Source organism: Pleurodeles waltl, chromosome 1_2 (genome assembly GCF_031143425.1).
Source record: "Pleurodeles waltl isolate 20211129_DDA chromosome 1_2, aPleWal1.hap1.20221129, whole genome shotgun sequence".
Lineage (NCBI taxonomy): Eukaryota > Metazoa > Chordata > Amphibia > Caudata > Salamandridae > Pleurodeles > Pleurodeles waltl.
Window position 1 is genome coordinate 192,283,971 of NC_090437.1, and position 22,741 is coordinate 192,306,711.

At 42.4% G+C, this 22,741-nt stretch overlaps 1 protein-coding gene across 2 annotated transcripts in view; it reads right to left on the minus strand.

Moving 5' to 3' along the window:
• The window catches only part of CLTA (clathrin light chain A), a 116,424-nt gene that overhangs the window by 49,076 nt on the left and 44,607 nt on the right, over positions 1-22,741 (minus strand). For both annotated transcript variants that reach the window (XM_069237665.1, XM_069237672.1), the window contains exon 4: positions 3,539-3,650. In XM_069237665.1, the coding sequence (XP_069093766.1) occupies positions 3,539-3,650 (112 nt within the window). The remainder of the gene's footprint in view (positions 1-3,538; positions 3,651-22,741) is intronic.

A 22,741-nucleotide genomic window follows, 5' to 3' on the forward strand; every position in this document is an offset into this window, starting at 1 on the left:
TTTCATGCAGGACAATGCTCCATCACACGCGTCCAGGTACTCCACAGCGTGGCTGGCAAGAAAGGGTATAAAAGAAGGAAATCTAATGACATGGCCTCCTTGTTCACCTGATCTGAACCCCATTGAGAACCTGTGGTCCATCATCAAATGTGAGATTTACAAGGAGGGAAAACAGTACACCTCTCTGAACAGTGTCTGGGAGGCTGTGGTTGCTGCTGCACGCAATGTTGATGGTGAACAGATCAAAACACTGACAGAATCCATGGATGGCAGGCTTTTGAGTGTCCTTGCAACGAAAGGTGGCTATATTGGTCACTGATTTGTTTTTGTTTTGTTTTTGAATGTCAGAAATGTATATTTGTGAATGTTGAGATGTTATATTGGTTTCACTGGTAATGATAAATAATTGAAATGGGTATATATATTTTTTTGTTAAGTTGCCTAATAATTATGCACAGTGATAGTCACCTGCACACACAGATATCCCCCTAACATAGCTAAAACTAAAAACAAACTAAAAATTACTTCCAAAAATATTCAGTTTTGATATTAATGAGTTTTTTGGGTTCATTGAGAACATGGTTGTTGTTCAATAATAAAATTAATCCTCAAAAATACAACTTGCCTAATAATTCTGCACTCCCTGTAAAACTAATATTTGAGTAATAAATCATGCAGCTTTGGCTAGAAACAAGAATATTTCCTGAGTGCCAGGGCTTTGCAGCTATGGCCGTTAACTATTACCCATCTAGAGGCATTCCAAACTGACAAAGACTATTTTATATCATTGCTGGCAATCATGACTGATGTACTAAGGCAGTGGTTCCCAACATTTTGACTTCTGTGGACGCGCATTTTATTGTTACTGGAGCCCAGGGACCTTCACTGAATCTTTATTGGAATCCACTGCCTAAGAAGCTCCCTTTCAACTGTCCACAAGCCTTATGACACCCCAGAAACAATGGGTCTACTATTTGGGCTTCAAATTAACAACAGGGTCAAGGGTGCCAACTTATAAAACTCTAGCTTTTACAAAATGAGTAATAGGTGGTGCAAGCTTGGACAACTATAATGGTGCAGTGGGATAAATGCAAAATAGTATAAACAAAGATCTCATAGGAGCTCATCCTCAAACAGCTAAAGCTAAAGAATACTGTTGACAGAAACTAGTTAAAGCGGGATTTCCCAATGAGTAGCTTGCGAGCTAATGGTAGCTCTCAAGCTACCTGTAGTAGCTCTCCTGTGTACAGCCCAGCATACTAAATTAAATTAAATCAGCTGGGTGACATATTACGTATATTATTACTGCTAGGTACCTACTACCCAAGCAAAGGCATTCCAAATTGGCAAAGCCTTATTTTTTTTACATTACTGTTGGTAGCCTGTTTGATGTACAGAGGTAATCACTGGTGCTAATCTTGCAAAGAGTGGCACATAATGTAATCTTGTCTGATGCGGTCGGTAACTATTATAACCCAACAATACTATTAATATAAGTAGCTCAGATTATTTTCATTGAACATAAGTAGCTCTTACTAAAAAAAGGTTGAGACCCCTGACTAAACTTATGCAAATACGAACATGCAAAAACACCTTCTAAGAATCTCCATTCGCTCATGGTTGGGTTAAGCATCAAAACACTTTGCATCATACAAAAGGGCTACAGGAATAAAGGGCTTAGTAACAAGGTAAAGGGGCACCCCACTGCACTGTGTATAGAAATCTGAAAGTGACAGCCTCTCAACTAATTCAACAATGGTTCTTCAAGAGACGAACACAGATCAGGGAATGTCCAGGTCAGACTTTGAAATAACTATTAGTTCAACGTTTATGTAGAATACAACGAACTTTTTTTTTTTTTTTTTTTTTTAAACAAAGAGACAATAAACAGCTCACCAAGTTACCTCTTAGTGATAGAGCTAGGAAATACCAATATCAGATGAGGTCACAAACCTCACACCCAGTTAGGTTGCGGGAATCTTTTCTATCTTGAGGACAGTGCCCTTAGGCCAATAACTGGTTAGAAACAGTTTACTATGAAAGATGTTTCTAAAAACTTTATGCCAAAATGACAATTTAATTGGATCTAGAATCCAAAGTTTAATGCATAACTGGTCTGCTCTTTTAAATATGTGCTCTTTGGTGAGCAACAGATATTGCCTGTGTTCAAGTGGCATACTCAAACTTTCTTCAAAAGGATTATTCCCTGGAAGGCAAATGTTTGGACATGGAAGGCGTGATATAGTGCCACATACAAGTGGAAACACATTTTCCTAAAGCTTTCCCACCACGTGAGACTCCAGAGCAAATGAAACTGACTCAATTCCCACGCCATCAATGTAAAGCATCCAGGCTCTCTTTTGAGTATTTCAGGAACTCTAACAACAATGAGGCCTACAATGGTATGGAGGGAGGTTACAATGGTAATGTGCATATTTCAAGGAACAGAGATCATCGCTTCAACTGCACAGTGGATAAATTCCTATTACTGAATTCAGCACCAACATCAATGACCAATGTGGTGAGCAACAGCAGGGTTTCTTGAAATTGAACTCTAGAGTCAGTTTAGTTTACAAATATAAAAACAAATCTACTACTTCATCAACCTCACTAAGAACTTCAGGTGAGGTTAGGCGTACAAAGTGCTTTAGAGTTTCCTCTGAATCTCAACTTCCTGAAAATAATTCTGTGTGTTGGGTAACTCATATCACACTGACCACATTGAAATTAAGGACAGGGGAAGTTGGCTGAACTCTGGGCCCATGGCGCCACAGAGTGCTATGCAGGAAGTGTGATGGCTGAGTGCAGTGCACAGCCACAAAATAAGTGTATTTATTGGACACAAAGAAGATGTCAGTTACGGGCAACTATGGAAATAAGGCAGTGTGATGGGCATTTCATAGAGTGAGCACTCGAGGCCATGTAGGTGGTAGGATTCAGAGGTTGGAAAAATAGAATGTTGGCAGAAACTGGATTAAATAACAGAAGGTCATAACAATGAATAATCAACAGCAGTCAACATCCCACAAAATATGTACTTCTTCAATATGGGCAAAAAGAGTGCCAGTCTACCATCAAAAACAATGAGAAAATTTAAAATTATTCGGTATGCAATTTAAAAGTCAGATGAGCAAGGATATCAGACAACAGTTGCTAATCCTCCCAGAAGAGAAAAGCAAGAGGAAGAGACAGCAGCAAATATGAACTCAGCCAAGGATGCACCAGCATGATCCCATAGATTAAATCAATTTAAATCAAGGCAATTTCAACGTCTTTTATTTTTAGATTAAAGTTTACAAACGTGAATGACATAAAAGGAGCAATACAGAGAGATGTTCTCAATACAGATAATTTCGTGAATCCAGTAAAAGGTTATCTTTGGAGAAGTGTAAATCTAAACCTGTGGTGGATAGAAAACAAGCTCGCTTTCATCCCTGGTCTTGCTTTTTGAGTAAGCACTGCATTTTCTCATTTAAATGGCGGCCCAGGGAGCAATGGGGAAGAAATTAAATAACTTATGCATACACAATTAAATTACCTGTTGTTTACTTTAGTTTTCTGCAGTAGCTCATCCTGCCTTGCATACCATTCTTCCAACTCCTTGGTGGCTTTCTCTTTCCATTCCGACTCCTGCTTCTTAGAGTTTGCATCTAAGGATTGAACAACAGTCATCAAATCAGTCTTATGCTTTTTGGCAAGGTTTAATGGCAAGCAGATTGACGCAGCACATATTCAAAGATGCAGCTTCAATTAGATTCCATTTCAAAGTTATTTAACTTTCATGCATTCTCAACTAAACAGTACAGAAAAATTGTACTATACACTAAGTGTGGCCCTCATTCAGTAACGTCATTAGAAAAGTGAACTTTTTATCACCAGCACACTGCAATGGCTTTAAATATCAATCGTCTGGTCTAATTAGGCATTTCCAACACATTTCCATGTTGGCTAAATGAATAAGCAGATCTTTCTTTTACTGCTGTGACTGAGTTTCCACAAATTATTTGTCCATGAATACAACACCTAACACTATTTTTATTTCACTTCTGATCTTATTTGAAGCATATGTTTTATGAGGAACAAATCTAATAATGAAGTATGATTGTTCTGTCGCCTACTTAAAGTGCATGACACTTCTTCTGTGCAGTAGGCATATTTTTGCTGTGAACATAATTCAGCCTACATTTCGCCAATGAGGACTCCCAAAGAACAAAAGTACCTATCATCACATTTGAACCTTGAGGCCTACTTGGTGGGGATGACTAAAACTGCATTCTTTTACTAGACCCAGCCAGAATGACAAATACAATTAATTAAAAACACAGTATTCAAGGTTAATAATCAGAGGCTCTAAAATTCCAAGACCATACCACAAAAAACAGTGGATAACTTGGAACTAGAAATGTACTCAAATTATACTTTGAATCTAGTTTACAGGACAACATTCTGCACCAGTGTTCATACAGAATACAATCACAATGTTCTCATTTATCTAACAGTATCATTAGTATTGAATCTTAGCTCCATATATTATGTGCGCTGCTGCCATCAGAAGTGGCTGAACGTGATCATCAGAAGGAAATGTGTGGCCATATATGGAAAATGTAAACTAATTACTAAAGATACAAACTGTTCAAAAAGGCAAATATTACTTCAGTCTGGTCAACTGGAAGGGCACAGTAAAACCCAAAGGCATACAGGGATATTAAAGATCTCAACTATTACATATACTTAAGTGAAACTGAGTCCTCATCAGCCTTGGACTTCAGAAGTCAATTAAATTAATCTGGTCTGTGGAAGGATCGAGTAGAATTGCAAGATTCCCCATCGAAAACAACATTGATTTCCCTAAGCCAGCACTTTTTTCTCCAATATTTACTTGCTACTGAGATTCATAAACAGAACTGCTGAAATATTAAATAGTCGTGGGGCCGCTTGTGACCTTTAAAACGGAGTGGTTGGGATTAATACTTAGCAGATGTGCACCCCAACTTTTCCACAGAATTTGCACCACTTAATCACTCTCTCAACTCCCCCTCAATCATTCCAACTCACATTCTCTCTCACTCACTTTTACTCACTCAGAAACTTACTCATGCTTGTTCTCATTCTCACTAACCACCTTACATTCATTGGCTCTTGAACCTGGTGCAACTGCACCTTCTGCACCATTGATATCTACAACTGATGCACTTCCACTTTGTCTCACAAACTCCAGTCGCACTCGCTCTAACACACTCACATTCCTTCACTCGCCCCTCACACTCACTTATTCATACACTCCAGAAACTCAGATTTTCTCTCACTTTTACTGACCCTCTCAAAAACACTCAGACACACACTTCCACTCAACCACATTCACCCTCAATTATTCACAAACACCCTCCAAGGCACATACATATGCATAGAAAAATGACATGTTTTTACTTACCTTGCTTACTTAGTTGTCAACGTGCAGGCTCCATGGCAGTAGCATAACAGAAATCTGGTGTTGGGCACTGAAACCAGCAAGCTATGATTTTCAAAAAGATGCAAGGCAGAGCAACAAAGCCAGGTTTGAAAAGTGAAAGACTTACCACAACCCTTTTCCCAGCTTAATAGGACTGGAACCACAGCCCTATAACAAGCTGGGATAGTGCTGGGATCCTGCCACTGCTGCTCTGTCTGACCTTTCATTAGCTTCCGTTGCATTAACCTCCCTCAATAACCTCCCTCAGACGTGTAAATCTCCAGGCACTAACTTTACAAGAACCCTTTTTTCCAAATACACAAGGATAAAGTGGTTCTTCGTACCAATCCAAAATTTTGAGGCGAGGGTGTTTTTTTCCCTACCTCAGTAGTTATTCCTTCTACTGGTACCCCTCTAAAATCCTCTTTGAGAGTGTGGGTAGGGTTGACTAACTAACTATATGATAGCAAGATTTCAGATGCAGAAGGCTTAGAGGCTGGTTTATACTGAGGTCTAAGAAAAGTACCACGCAAGGCAGGGTGTTGGAGCGCCTCCATGGACTTCACCACTTCATTGTGCTTCATCTTCTTAATGTCTGATCTACTTGTGGGTCAAACAGGTGTTCTTTATCAAATGGTACATTTAATATGGACTGCTGTACCTCCTGCTTGAAGCCCGAAATGCAAAGCCATGCATGTCTGTGTAAAAGGATACTGGTGTTTATTCCACTCCCTGCTGTGTCGGCTGAGTCTAAATCACAGCAGATGGAATTGTTGTAGATTAATTGCCCCTCACTTACAAATTCCTGGCTTCTTTTCCTGTGCTCCTCTGGGAGGTACTGGAGAAGTTCCTCGATGTTGTCCCAGTGGAGACGGTCGCATCCACATCTGGCAAGTAGACCTTGCGTTACGCCAGTAATTTGTCTGCTCGAGCAGCAACACGCTTGCCAGAAACATCAATGAGCTTGCTTTCTTTATCAGGAGGCGGAGCATCTGAGCAGCTTGTGAGTTAGCTCTTTTTTTTGGCATTAGATATGACTAAAGAGTCAGCAGGAATGTGATCTTTAATAAAAACTGGGTGGTATGGGGAGGTCTTATATCTTTTTCTCCACCGGCGGAGTGATAATGCGTGCTCTTGCAGTCTCTTGAAAGATGTCGTCCACATGCCTCAACATACCCTTTAGCATGGGTAGGTATTGTGTGGACTTATGTGAGGTGGTGAGTGTCTCAAAAAGGAAGTCATCTTTAACGGGCTCTGAACAGGCACCTGATAGTATGTGGCTGCCCTCCCAATGAGTTCTTGAAAAGAAGTTGTATCATCTGGCAGAGAAGGTCTAGCTGAATAGACTTCTGTGTCAGTGTCTATATATGTGTCTACATCATACTGGGGCCAAGGGTTTTTTTCTGAATGCAAAGGGAGATTGTCATCCCCTGTGTCCTGGGTGTTGTTAAAAGCCCCGTGGAGAGATGTTAAGAGGCTCACCTTGAGAAGGTGGAGGAGAAGGATTAGATGGTGTGGTGGAGTGATTGTTATTGTAGATGTAGGTAGAGGTGGCTGAATTTCGACCAAGTCTTTCTCCACGCTCGTTTGTTTGACTGGAGGCGTAGGTGGATCAATCGCACCTTCAAAAGAAAGCCGTCTTTTGAAGGAGCAGGAACAACAGCTTTAACCAGCACTCTCCCTGTGTTTGGCTGTATATGCAATTGTGACTGCTTGGCATGGAGCTGTTGCTTCATCCTATGAAGTATAGGCTTGGGGGATGTTCTCGACTCAGAGGCTGCGGGGAGAGTCAGTTTCTTCGGCACCGAGGCACTCCTAACGTTTGGTGCAGAAGCTGTCGGTGAAGAGGCAGGGAGTCTTTTCAGTGCCAAAACTGTTGGTGCTGAGTGAGGCGTGAAACCTTTCGGTACCAAGGCAGATGGCGTTCACTGGGTACCGAGGTAGAAGGCTCATGCCTAGGTTTCGGTGCCAAGCACAATGGAGGTGTATCCGATTTAGTCTTATGATGCCTGCCATAGCCCGAGAGCAGTGGCAGCTCAATAGCCTTCGCCTGCATGCTTGTGGGCTTTTTGGTTAAAGCAGGGGGGAGTTTTACTCATGGTTGGTTGACCTGGCAGAATTTACGGCATCTCAAGAGTTATGTGAGCTTTGGAGTCCGAATATTGGATAGGAAAGGCCTCTTCTTCAGCAGCTGAAGCCTTGTGGCGTTTCTGCTCTATGTCGGATATGGTGTCTTGCAGACCGAAAATGTCGGGTGTTTCCTCGACTTCTTGCCTGTGCATTTCTTGGCAGCAGGCTCTCCAATCCCACAGTCTTTTTCGTCCAGAAAGGCTGGCAGGCCCCACGATCGTCTTCTCTATGCTCCAATGACAGGCAGAGGTTGCAAACCAGGAGCAGATTGATCGTCGGAGATTTTGAGTGACACTTCGGACAGGAACCAGAGAGCGTTTGTTTCATTTGGATTTTATTCCCGAGGAGTGGAATGGAGAAATTGGTGGCCCGAAGGGCATGGCCCTGAAGGCCTCGATCGAAGCATGATGATCTTAATAAAATTATTTTCAGTCCCAGAACCCAAAGGAATGGAATAACGCATTCAATGACAATACAGATGAAATAGAGGTTTTGTGAACTAAAAGGGCTGAAAACTGCACTGAACTGGAGCTCTGTGAAAACACGACTGGACCCAACGGCAGAAAAAAATCAATCTGATGATGGAGTCGATGCCCATGCGCATTACCAGCAAGAGGAGGAGTCAGTATACCTCGTGACTTGAAGGATTTGCAGAACAATACCAACTCACAACCCTCCAGACCCAACACTAGATGGCGGGAGTAAACAGAGCATGTGAATCTACAGCCACATGCCATCAAACACTATGCTCCTCCTGAACATATATTGCATTGCAACATTCATACATTGCCTACTACCCCATAAGTGGCGTTGAAGTGTTTACTTACATGGATAGCATGCTACACCTAGCAAGGTGGATGGTTGCAGAATACGGTCCTAGTTTTAAGCCTATGTGAGAAGTGTTTTCATGTTGCATGTGAGAGACTATAGAGGTGCTCTTATCTGGTCTTGGGATAAAGTACTTAGTGTTGCGATGGATGAGAGGAGTTAAGAGACAAAAGGTACATTTTGTGGTTTGTAGAGTCCTGGCTCTGCAACTTCCATTTTTCTATGTTGACTGTGGCAAGAGATCTCCTGTGCCAAGATCTTAAGGATCCATGGGAAGCAGCAAAGGATTCAAGACAATGTTTCACACGGATTGACTGGGTTTTAGTCATCCTGTGCATGGTTTTTACAGTAAGTTCCCCACTACAACGTGACAACTTATACTCAGACAATTTTTGTAGTATGAAACTGCAGGTGAGGACTGTGTTGGAATTCTCTAGTGGGCAGCGGTCTTCAGCAAATCTCTTCATATTGAGAATGCCTGTCTAGTCACTAGTGAGTGGATAGTTGCAGTGAACAGGCTGACTACATCCACATATGTGCAGGACATAGACTGTATAGATGAAAGTGGCAAGTTGCTGTAGCTACACAATAGTTGCAGGAGAACTAGGAGCCTGTGTATCAGACAGTTTGCCTTTATCTGTCATCGTATTGGGCAGGCAGCAGATCCTGGTTCCAAATGTATGCGAGGATCAGTACTCTAGGGCTTATCGCCGAAAGGGCCACATTTTCACTTCTTGTAATAATTTCAACTTCTCCTGTAAACTTCATACTTTGCTTGACCTGGAATTCCAGAGTCCTGCTGTTAGGACTGGAGTTCTTAGTGTAGGAAGCAGTCCTCGAAAAATCATAAAAATTTAACTAGACCTGCAGGTTGAGAAACTTGAATAAGCTACTCAACCATAGCTGTAATGTACTTGACCCGTAAACAGATCTCAAATTGTGTGATCCTAGGCTAACATTTTAGTTTATAGAGTCACCCTTCTCACATATGAATGTACCTTCAAATATGTGAACTCTTTATTTCTGCTGTACAAAAAAACTTCTTTGTTTGATTAAATGGAATAAACGTTTGCTCCATGTATATAAAGAATCTAGTCCCCATATAGGGGACATGTGATGCATGAGTTGCCTCTTAGTTTACTAACAGTATTGCTACCAGAGCAGAAGTGTTTCTAGGTTTATGTTCAAACACTCCCTTATAATAAATATATTACTAAAGCATTTTGTGGTAGCACACTGTCATTTACAGACAGAAAATCTCCAAGAAGTGTCCAAAAACCTACCTACTAACCTGCAGCTTTACTGATATAACTATATAATGTATTAACAATTCTGTGAAAATCTGGTTTCAGAAAACATTTATTCTTTGAACATCGAGTAAAGTGTTCTGATTTGTTTTCATCCTATTAAAATATTTTTTATATCACACAGAAGTACAAAAAATGGGTTTTCACAACTACTGAAATATATTTTGAAATGTTTGCGCAGTTGACTTAGCTATTTAAATGTTGTGTGTTTAGGAAAAAACTGACAAAATCCTGGAACTATGCTGTCAGAAGAAAAATTAATTGTAAGAAAAACTGACTTGTAAATTCCTTCTCTGAACACAGACCAAATGTGACAAGAATAAGATTTTAAAGGCCTCTTCCACTTTCTGACTGAACAGAACACCTGCTCTTTGTCAACTTGCCAGAAGGGTAGAGTAGGTCCTAAAAATAGCATGACCTGGTAAAATATGACTCGCCCTAGAGAGTAGAATTTTCGAGGCCTGAGAAGGTACAATAATCCGAAGGGCTAATCTTGAGTGGAGACAACAGTTTTGTTTAAACTTGAAAAGTAGGTTAAAGTTGTCCATTTTCCTGGGAGGACCTGTGAATGATGCAGAATGCCTTGACTATTGATCACCCACCTTTCAGTGGCCAGTAACATGGCCATAAAGCTTGTGACTTTTGCTCTCTTTTGATAAGCTAAGGAAAAGTTTTGTCGAAGCAGTTTTGATTTATTGTTTGAGTATCAGGACTCAAGTGGCCATAAGGTATAGGTTGTTAGCGAAGTCAACCTTGAAGATTATGATGGCAAATATAGTTTGAAGATATTACAGCTATTCAAGGTAAGGGAAGATGCAGTATTTTCATAGAGTAGAAGGTGTCGTTAGCAAATCTGCTGACATGTTGTATTAGGGACAGGTCCAAGTCCATGGTTACCCTACAGGTTCCTCACATTTCTTGACATAGCAGCCCGGACATCAAGTTTAGGGGTCACATGGCTGGAGGTTGGTGCTTGCGTTGCTGCCCACATAACAAGATCCACATTTTCACACTATGTTTTAGGTGATTTTTAATCATCCACATACCACTTATGGATGTCTCCTATAGTGCCCATTTTTGGGATCGTGTAGTGCCCATATGATTGCAGCAACTCAGGCTCACTGATTTCATGCGGTTTGATAAGGAGGGGTTTGACAGATATTGAACTGAAGAGGCGAGATGATCGATTCCTTTGGGAGCCACAATGAGGGGCTGATTTGAAAGGTGGCAGGAATACAACATTGTCTATCTTATCAAAAGGAGGCAGTCCAATTAAGGTTAAAGTTGCGTATGTCAAGATGTTGCAATCTGAGTACTAACTTATGATGATGGACTGTGTCAAAAGCAGACAATGGATCTAAAAGTGTAACAGCCATGCCTTTCTAGTCAGTTAATTTTAGGTTGTCTTAGCAGAAGCAGATTTTGTGTTCTAGTTGGGTTGAAATTCGCACTGTTGATCCAACAATAGGCAGTTTTTTTTTCAGTGAAGTTAAAGTTGGGTAGAGACAGCACTTTCAATCGGTTTTCCCAGGAATATGCCATTGGAAATTGACTCTGTTTGCTGGATTTGCTGGGTCAAGATTCTTCTTTCAGAAGTAGTCTGATGTAGAAGGGTTTCAGCTCAGACGGGAAGCATCCTTTCGGCTCTAGGTTTTTTGGGACACTTTTTTCATTGCACTGAATCCCTACTGTGGCCTCTGACAAGCTATCACTATACCACTCCCTCTAACAATTCCTCTGGTTTCTGGGACTTTTGGGACACTGCTTACAGCCCTCCAATTTTCCCAACCAACAGGAATTATTACTCTCCCGGTCACAGGCCCATTACATTTTCAACAGGCTCTTTTCTTCAGATAAACAGATAGTTGAAGTCATTGATGCAACAGCCATCCGTGCTTTCCAAAGATCATGTAAACATTATCAAAAACTGAGAGTCCAGTCATTTATGTTTTTTTAAGAAATGAATTGTCCAATACAATGAAACTAGGTGGCAAATGCAAAATAACTGGAATCCCTGTCAGCCTACAAAACCACTCCCATGTTTCATTCAGCACTGAATGAAACAGTTCCACCTCACAAGATTTCAAGGTTGCAGATAAGGACATGTAGTCCGGAAGCTGGAGGCTCAGTATGTTCAATGTCCTGGTAGAAGCCAGTTCATGGAAGCACTTGCTGGTAGCCTCCAGAGGAAATGTCTTGGATATTTTACTCATGTTACTTGTTCATAACTAAAAGGTTTTGTTTCCAAAATTGATTTATTTGCAAGTATATTAGTATTTTCACCGGAAACAACTTTATTATCTCGCTCAGTGTTTTTTAAAAATGTTTTCAGGTGTTAAACTATTGTTCTGCCAAATCAGATTGCAGCATTAGCTCCTTGGGGGGACCTATTCAGAAAGCTAATCAATTCCCAGGGGATCAAGAACAATGCCTTGCACTTGTTGAAAGCGGGGCTACTAGAGTCATCGACCACAAATGACCACAGTAGCAAAGGCACATCAAAGGCAAGCCGATCTGAGCCCGTCCACATCAGACAGGGACCAGCCACTATCCCCAAAATATCAAAAATTTCACCTTTTCTCCTTCCAAAATTAAAAACCTTCACTCAATAAGGTATAATATAGACCTCCTCACTCCTACAAAAAGTAGATAAATTAGGAATCTGAAAAACTAAAATTGCTGCACCCGAGTCCATAAAAACTAAAAGACCAGTACTGCCACTTAAAACTACCAGTATCAGTCTCAGCACTCATGGTCCCAAAACCAATCAATTGACATTTATTTATTTATATACTCATTCTGTGGTAAAGCACCAATAGAGATCTTTAACCTACTGGACAACAAATCACTGGACATTTTACTACTCACAGAAACCTGGTTCACCGAAGAGTCCACTCCTGACATCATCAGCGCTCTGCCCGATAATTATTACATCCTGCTAATAAACCAACCTATCGGCAAAATAGAAGGCAGCATATCCACAGTGATAAAGAAACTTACATTACTAGACATCCCAGCAGTAGATAGCCTTACAATCAAAATGGAATCACAATCACCCCTCTTATGCATTCTCACTTAGAGACCACCAGACTATATGCAACATTTCCCTCAGCTTTGTTATGAGCTACATTACTCTTTCTGCGTTGAGCAGGCAAACATTCTTTTGATTGGTGACTTCAATTATTGGGCTAAAAATGATAAGGGAGGACAACTATCTGTTGATTTTTATGACCACCTTAGCAATTTAAATTTCCTACACATGTGTTCTCTCTCACCAACGTTAAAGGTCACACATTAGACCAAGTATGGACCACTAACCTATCCCTATCCAATCTTATAGTTAGCCTATGCACATGGTCCGACCACAGCTTAATTAAATCTTTATTAACAGAACTGCTTTCACAAAAAACACCACCTCGTCTGAGAACACTCGTTAGGAGCTGGTCACACTTTGATCGGAGTCTATTTTGCAATTCTCTGACCACTACCTTACCTGAGCCTAACAACAATATCAACCTACACGAAAACGTGATATCAAACGGGCTAGTGACAGCCAGCGACATCTATGCCCCCCACGCAGGCCTAAAATAGGTTAATTGGTTTACAGATAACTTGAAAGCAGCCAAGCTCCAACTTTAGCACTATGAACGGAAACGGAGGAAAAATGACTCCTTAGCAGCAAAGGAAATGTATGTAAAATTTCTCAAAGAATACAGAACCCTCAACCTACAAGCCAAATCCACCTTTTTTAATAACAAATTTCTCTCATCCATAAATAAAACCAAGGGGATTTTAGGATTTGGTTCTGCATTATCAAATCCAGATTGAGTCACAATACCTATTTCTCCATCCCAGTCTTTCTGTGATTCACTTGACTTCTTTAATCGTTACAATGAAGATTACCGAAGAAAGCATCCCTTAGCGTTACCTTGAAACCAAGTTGATGCATGCAGACATGAACCCATCACCCTTTTCTCATTTCCTGTTATCAGCAAGGACTGCCTTAAGGACCAAAACATTTAAAAACAGTAGTCTCAAATCTTCTCGACCCAGCCCTCTCACTCCTCAATCATTCTACCAGCACATGGACAGTACCGAGCACATTCAAAGAAGCCATTGTGGTAATCTTATAGAAGAAAATAGGAGGTCTCATTAATATTGAAAATCTACCTACGTCTATCCTGGATGACATTTTTTGGCTAAGGTATTAGAGGTGCATGTGGCACAAAAACTCTGCACCTTCCTAGACAAAATTAAATTTCTTGACCCTTGTCAGGCAGGCTTCTGCCCAGAATCAGTCATCCTCTCCGTGACAGATGACCTGCGCAAAGAATGAAATATAGAGTTCACCCAGGCACTGGTTCTTCTCCTGGACCTGTCCGCAGTCTTCGACACGGTGGACCACAACCTTTAAGTGGACTGTGTCAAGGATGCAGGGCTTCGGGTACAGCATTGAACTATTATCTCCTTTTTAAATAACCACACTTAATAGGTCCGCTTAACTCTTCTGAGGTTCAGATGGACTGAAAAGTCCCACAGGGCTCAGCCCTTTCCCCTCATCTTTTCAACCTTTACATCTGTCCACTAATCCATTCTCTCAAAGACAGGAAGTGCATGATCTACAACTATGGGGGTGACACGTAGTTACTCTTTAGAAGTGACAACTCCCAAGAAGCCATGGAACTGTCATTACTAAAAGTAAGATTGATTACTGGACAGCATCATTTAGGCACTCTGAGAAAGGAACCTTCCCCTCCAATCCCAACAATCAGTAAAAATGAGCGGAATGATTATTGATGAACTATCTATGAAGCCACAAACAGGAGCAGTAATTTCTGCATCCTTCTCTATGCTCTGGAGAATCAGGAAAATAGCTGCATTCCTAACTCCGGAGGACCTCATTCAAGCTGTTGTCACACTTGTCATCTCAAGGACAAATTATTCCAATTCCATATATGATGATCTCCCTAAATCCATCACCAATAGTATACAAACTGTCCAGAATCAGGCAGCACAACATATATAAACAACCCAATCGGTGGCATATTACCCTCCTGATTAAACAAAACTTCACTGGCTACCAGTGGCACAAATAACAATATTCAAAACAGACTGCATCATCTTCAAAACACTTAACAATAAAAGCCCAGTGTTTATCACCTCCCCAACTCAGAAGTAGCCCCCAACCCCACTCTGCACTCCACATACCTGAACTACCTGTTGGCACCCAAATTTAAAAAGAGGACTGGCGTAACCAGGTTTTCAGTTATCCCGCCTAATATCTGGAATGCTTTTCCCCTCAGAAACCGGGTTATTTATCCAAGTATACATCTAAACCATTGCCCACAGCAATCTTACTTGACTGGCATTACTCCCAGTGCCATGAAAGAGACAGGTATACATGCACTCTATAAATATTGATAACATAACATTGTAATAAGGATTAACTTATTGATTTCCCCCAACAGATTTCCATCAGGATATCAATAGAGGAGAGGCAGTGTTTGATGATGAAGTCAAATGTCTGCTTGCATTAACATGGTGACATAGTTCTTCCAAAAGCAGTGCACTGAAATTAGCAAGAGATGGCGGATTGACTGCTTTTGTCTTTGTGAAGGGCTTTTGTGGAAGAGGAATTTTTTTCCCCCCAAACATTTTGTTTCAATTTTTTCATAAACCAGACAGCTATATTGTGTGGCACAAATAGGTGTAAAGGTAAGCATTAGTGGTTCAGATAGGCAGGTAAACAACTATTCAATAATTCCAATAGAGAGCCTTTCACCTGAACAACACCCCAATAAGTGACTGTGAGAGATTAACAATACCATCTTGCAGTGTTGTCCCCATGTGTCGCTGCCACCACTACCATTTCTGACCCTGTTTCTTTCTCCAAATCTTCACCCCCACTATACATAGAGGTCAGGACTGTCTCTGGATCTAGAAAGACGGCACACATTTCTTTCCATTCAGCTATGTTCTCAAGTGTTTTGTCCTTGTGGTGGCTAATTCTCATATGCAATACCTCTGCTACAGACCATGCCAGTACATCAGCATGCCAGCGAGCATACTCTGTGGCTCTTTGACCCATCCACGTTATCACCCTTCACCTAGCCAAAACAAAAAACAAATGCAAGAACTTGTACGCCATTTACCTGCCCTTCTGGTATGGAATGTTACCAAGAAGACAGCACTGAGGGGGTTTCTGTGTAAAAGTCACTGCTACAGTTCTCTGTATTTCAGCAGTACCTTGTGTCCAGTAAGTCTGAACCTCCCTACATTGCCAGGCTAAATGTGTGCAAACTGCCCTCCCGCTACCACATCTGGGGCAAGCATCTGAGCGAAAAGAGAATATCCGATGTAATCCTCGTGGTGTGAGATACTTCCTGTGGAGGGAAATAATAAGGCACCAATTGAAATCACGCATTGGAGGAGATAGCATGGGTGAGGGCATTTACTCGAGCCCAGTCCCCTGTTGAAAGAGGGGTACAAAACTCCAGGTCCCAGGCCAGGGAAGCCCATGGTGGTGGGCTTTCAATATCTGAGCGCATAGCTTTGTACAATAACAAGATCAAACACCACAGGTTAAGAGCAGTCAGAGAGGAGGAGTTATTTTTGGAGTGGCTGGAAAGGTTGGCCAGGTTTCCCTTGCTATTTCTGCCAGTCTTGTGTGATGCAGAAATTGGCCCAGTCCAAGGCAGAAGGGGTCCTGAGCTTCCTCAAATGTGAGGAAGATTTATTTTGGTTATAAGTCACCCAGCTGTTCACATGCCCCCTCTCGCCATTGTTGGAAAGACATATTATTCATCATGTGTCTGACCGCTTTCAATATCCACAACAGGAGTTCACAATGAAATGGAGCTCACCTGAGAACAATACATATAAACCTGCGCCAGAGTGTTGTAGTCTGCCTAACTAAGTATGGGGCACCTTGCATGAGGGTCTCACCCTCCAAAAGGAGTTGAAGCAGACATCCAGTGTCCACTGCGCCGGAGAGCAGGCGTTTTTTTCCAGTTATCAGCAGAGTCCAGCCATCATGCCTCTTGTGAGGAACCAGAGAGTTTGAGCAGAGTTGTGAACCAGGGCTGGTGGGCCCATGTGGGCACTACCAGGATGAGGGTGAGGGAGGCCTGCTGAAGCCTCCAAACCACAAATGGACAGAGAGGGAGAGGCATAAACGCACAAATATCCTTGACCAGTTCATCCATGGTGCATTGTCGCTGGACTGTGGGTGTGGACCCTGGAGGCGAAGTTTGAGCATTTGGCATTTTCTGCTGTTGCAAACAGGTCTATTTGTGGGAAATCCTACCTTTGGAAGTAGGGGAAGAGGACTCACAGGCGGAGCTCTCACTTGTGAAATTGCTGCCAAATCCTGCTTAGGAGGTCGGCAAAATCATTGTCCATCCCCAGAAGGTACCCCGCCAGAAAATGGATTTTGTGGCAGACAGCCACTCTTAAATGCTCTGGGATAGCTGTGACAGTTGTGGATATCATATGCACCCCTTTTTCTGAAGATAATACATGGCTGTCATATTGTCCATCCATACTAGAATGACATTGCCTATCAGGTGAGGTAGGAAAACCTTCAGAGCTAGGTGAACGGCTAGAAGTTCCAGGCCGCCCCAGCAACAGGTTGTTGGTGTTTGACCACTGCAGAGAGCGATGGCGGATCAACACTTTATCATCCTAATGACCACCTCCTCACCCCAAGATGCTGTTGCCGTAGGCACCCTTGCAACGGATGCATGTGTAATCTGGCATGTGGTCCATGGAAATGCAGGGGGCCAGTATGCCTAGGTGGTGCATGAATGTGCAGATTGTGACTTGTAGATTTGGTTGGAAAAGAGTGAGCAGTGTCTGAAAAGAATAGATCCTGGTAGGGTTCGCATAGGCTATGCCTTCCTCAGAGTTAAAAATGGCCCCCAGAGACACTTGGATCTGGAGGGGTTAGACACTGGAATTTGGGGCTTTAGTGGTAAACCCAAACTGGTGAAGAAAGTCTATTTTGATCATTGCAGTGTTGCTGGTGGGTGGCACTCTTGAACAGCCAGTTGTCCAGATAAGGAAAAACGTGGACGCCCGGTCTGTGAAAATGTGTGGCCACCATCACAGGGCATTTGGTGAACACCTGGGGTGCATTTCTAAGTCAAATGAGAGCACTTTAAATTGGTTACATTTTCTGCTGACCTCAATCCGGAGATACAGGTGATGATCCAGATGTATTGGTATGAGAATACAGGCGTCCATCAGGTGAAGCGCAGTTGTTAAGTCGCCCTGCTCAAATACAGAATATCATCTTGGGTAGTGACTATATGTAATTAGGGGAGCTTTATATGTTTTATCCACACTCTGTGTAATCATCCAGGCTCACATGGGGTCCTTGAAGATGACTGGTGTGTGGCATAACATTCCCTTAAGCATAAGGAGGCGCTGAGTAGAGCAGTGAGTGGAGAAGAGGGTCTCAAAACGAAAGTCCTCCTCTAGGGGCTGTGTGTGAAGATCCACCTATGAAATAAGGCAGACGTATCAATGAGTTCCTGGTAGGACATACAATTGTCCAGCAGGGAGGGACAGGCAGGGTACAGGTGAGGGTCTGTGTACCACGTGGTCTGCGTCATAGGAGTCATATGAGTCACCCTGCAGAGGGGTGTCAAATGTGGCAGCCCCTTCCCCATGCCCACCTGTGTCAGTAGGAGGTGACCCAAGGTGTGATAAGGATGTCCCCTGGAGAAACAGGCGGCATCCTTAGGGAAGGTAAAGGCTAAGGAACAAGAGTTAAGGAACGGTTGTGCGTGTGGTAAGGAGCTAGTATCCTTATCCACTTTCTTGACCTCCTTTGGTGGAATCAGAATGTCTAAACCTTACTCAAAAGACAACTGGCGCTTTGAGGGTGGAACAACAGTAAGCCCAGAATGGTGGGCCAGGATTCGGACCGTAAAAAGGGTGGATGCCCAGGTGTTTCTGCCTTGAGCCGATCTCTTCCTGCAGTTTGTGGAGAAACATTTCAACCGAGCCAGTGCAAACATCGGTCTTGTTAGCCGATGCCCAAGTCCTCAGCTCTGAGGGTGACTTCGGTTTGGGTGCCAAAATTCTGGTCAGCAACGAGGAAGATGTGGTTGGGGCCGATGGCCGGCTCGGTGTCTGTGCAGCTGGTGCCGACGTGTCTGGTCTTGAAGGCTTCTTCAGTGCAGTAATGGAGCTTGGCAGAACATCCAAGGTGGTATGTCAGTGCAGACCATGGCCCGAAGACAGTGGGGCTCTGAAAGCCTGTATCTAGTGCTCCAGAGTGGCTGTCTGCTCGGGCTAAGAGTGGTGTTGAGGGGGAGGGGGTGCCGTACTCATGGACTGCTGGGCTAACTGAAGGTCAGACTGGAGCCAAAGCTTTCTTCAGGGGGGAAAACCTCTTCATCTACAACTGACGGTTGAGGATGATGTTTCCCCCTCGATGTTCTCGGGACTGAAGAAGTATGGGATGTTGCTGCTGCTCCTACACAAAATCTTGAGTCAACATGACAGCTGAGAAGAGCCTTCTTGGAACGGAAGGAATAGCAGAGGTTGCAGGTGGCTTTGTTGTGTTCAGGCAACAGGCACAAATTGCAGACCTGAATGACATTGGTCTGAGGAAACTTTTCATGGTAGTGAGGACAATATCGAAATAGCATCCATTCCATCACCATGGAGGAATGGTGGAGAGACGCAACCGAGAGACATGAGCAGGCCCTGAAGGGCGAGGCCTGGGAGGGGCAGCAGTACACCAGATCCCGCTCGAGCAAAGTAACCAAACACTGACCAGAGACAGAGAGTAAGGGAGACAGAATCAAAATACAATACCGATAGGAGGAAGGAAAGCATGTGAACTGAAAAACAGCCCTGCAACAGTGTTGATCCAGAGAACCAGATGACGGAATGGAAACAATCTAACAATGAGCCGATGATCATGCGCATTACCTACAAGAGGGGTTGTTGTCACACTACCTTGTGACTCGAAAGACTTCAAAGAAAAACAACCTGCAAACATCCAGGCCCAGCACTAAATGGAAAGAGTATGCACAGCATGCGTATCTACAGCCACACATGCCTCAAACTTGAAGTATTCACCAGGGACCAAAGGCCTTTAGCTGTGCGTTTTGGGCTCCCTGGATGGATAGGGAAGCAAGAGCTATTTCAATTCCCCTTGATAACAGGCCCTTAAATTAAAAGCCACTGATCATTCTTCCTCAACATCTTCCTGCACCAAGTTTACTAAGTGAGGAAAAAGTCAGGTGCTGGGTGGACCTTCTATGGATGGGATTTTGATAAAGTACCAACACAAAATGAGCCAGGATCTGCTCCTAGATGCAATCCCCAAAGTAACAGATGCATACTGAGATCATGGCCACAAAAGGACATGTGTTTGACATCTTGGTGCAACACATCCCCAGCTTAACAATTTCAAGATGAGATTAGCGCATCCCATAGTGCAACAGCACACATACAGTGAGAAGGATTTAACCCAGCTCAGATTCTGTAGCTGGTGAGAGTTAAATGACCACTCAATAATTGGGTCTAGGTGAAACAAAATGTTGCCAACCAGCAGAAAAAAAGTGTTAGGTAATCACTACTATTTCTCTTATTAAAACTACTTTCACCACTCACCCAGACTTTCTGAGGTGTGCATCGCTGGGCAGAGTGCCTCACTGAAAGGAAGGGAGCTTGGACTCAATGTCAGAGTCTCTATACTCCATTCTGATTTGAAGATGGAGAAATCAATGGTATCCTTTGGTGCAGGATTGCTATTGTTCTGCATACATGTCACAAAGTTTAAAGTGCACTTAGTTCTAATGGTAGCAAAAAGAATGCAGGTATGCGCCGGGTGACAGTTACCCAGGCAGGCGAAACAGAGGGTATGCGGTCTCTTAAATGTGGTGTATAGTGGCATAGATTTAACCAAGCTGAGAAAGAAGGATCACAGAATGAGAAAATAGCATTAAAACACATGGAAATAAGAGCTGAGCCCCTCAGTAAGATGTAACCTAGTTAGAGAGAATCAACCATTATCCACACACGATGGACAGAAAAAGGGAACCTGTAATGGTACAGACCGGAAAGAGGGTGCAGCAGCAAATAATACCCAGACTGTTTGCATTGTTCTAGGCATGCTAGTTTTATCCTGACAGTTACCGAAGCAGTTTAAGGTCTGGTTACAAGGGGATTCAGTACCAACATGCTGAGAATGAGTGAGATGGATACCAGAAATCAATTCACTTCAAATATCTCATTATTCAGGGGCATAGCATTTTTGTGGGTGGGGTGTGTGTTACACTTCCCAAATAAATTTATTCAGTAGAAATAGTTGAGTACATTTGCTTTAAGTCGGGTATGGGGAGGTGTTAGTCAGATTTCACTTGGGATTTTTATCTTCACATGTAGACAAATACACACTCTCTCCTCTCCGTTTTAAAGATTGTAAAACCGGGTTATTTTACAAAATATTGTTTGTAAGTACCCCTCCAGTAAGCTCTCCCCCCTCCCTTCATATTGCTCCTTAAGCCCCCCCGCCCTGCTTCTCATATAATGTATTTTAACCTGACTGATTGTTGGGAAATCTGAAGCTCACATTCCCCCAATCTTAATGATCAAGCTGCGCCCCCGACAATATCATAAGACAGTGTTTCCCAAAGTGTGCACCGCAGCACCCTGGTGCACCGTCTGAACTCACCAGGGACGCTACGCACGTCTTGTGAACATTGGAAATGGTTTCACAGTAGTCTGAAAGAAAAAGACTCACAGTGGAAACAAATCAAACATGATGGGTTTTACACTGTACATCATTACATTGCAAAAACCTAACATGTTTGATTTATTTGCTCTGCGATTTTCTCTTTCATACTGCAGTATGGTTCCATTCTAAAGATACGTTATGTTTAGAATGGAGCCATATGGTAAAATGAAAAAGAAAGAATCACAGTGGAAATAAATAAATCTTTATAGGTTTTTGCAATGTTATGTTGTAAATTGTAAAACCCATCAAGTTTGATTTGTTTCTACTCAGTCCTTAACTTGTAAATAAAAAACGTGCTGGTACTGAAGGCTCTCCGCTGAAACATGTGGCCGGTGCAATTAAATGGGCAAGCACAGAATACTGAGGCAGCAGTAATCCTAAACCCATCTTGGACCTCTATAATCCATTTACAGTCTCTCCCTACCGGTTCAGCTCACTCTTGCAAGCTTTGTGCTTTCTTTCAATGTGGAGCTTTTCCCGTCCTTCTATTCCTTTGTCTTTCCCATATTTGTCTTTTGCTCGCAGTAAATGCCTGATGCAGACAACTAAGTGTCGGCCCTCAAAAATAAGTGCCAGTGCCCCACACCGGAATCCACTGCACTGTTTCCACTGCAGATCTTTTTTTTCATACTACTGTACAGCTAACAAGGTTGTACAGTAGTATGAAAGAGAAAGACTTGCAGTGAAAATAATTCAAACATGATGGATTTTACAATTTACATTGTAACACTGCAAAAACCTAACAAGTTTGATTTCTTTGCACTGTGATTCTTTCGCTTTCATACTACCTTACGGCTCCATTTTAAAGATGTTACGTTTAGAATGGAGCCATACTGTGGTATGAAAAAGAAAGAATCGCAATGCAAATAAATCAAATTTGTTAGGATTTTGTAATGTGCGTTTGTGGCCTGAGTAACCCATGCGGTAATGCCATGAGGGGGAATTATGGAAGCCACACCTCTCAGCGTCTGGAATGGTTTGGACCAGCGTGTGAAGTCTTGCCTAATAAATAAAGAGCGCGTCCGCTTACGCATGGCCAGGCACAATCCGGACTGTAATGGAGTGGTATTGCTGTCCGTGTTCTCCAAATACTCAGGAAAAGCGGGCAATCATGAAATCACATACATGTCAACATGTAGGAGGAAAGTGGGGGGTTTAAAAAAAAAAATTTAAAAACAAAAAAAAAAAAAAAGAGAGAATTTATTTTTCCCATTGAGGCCTGAATCGAGTCTATTGGCGTGTCAGACTTTAAAGTGTGGGTGGTGCTGC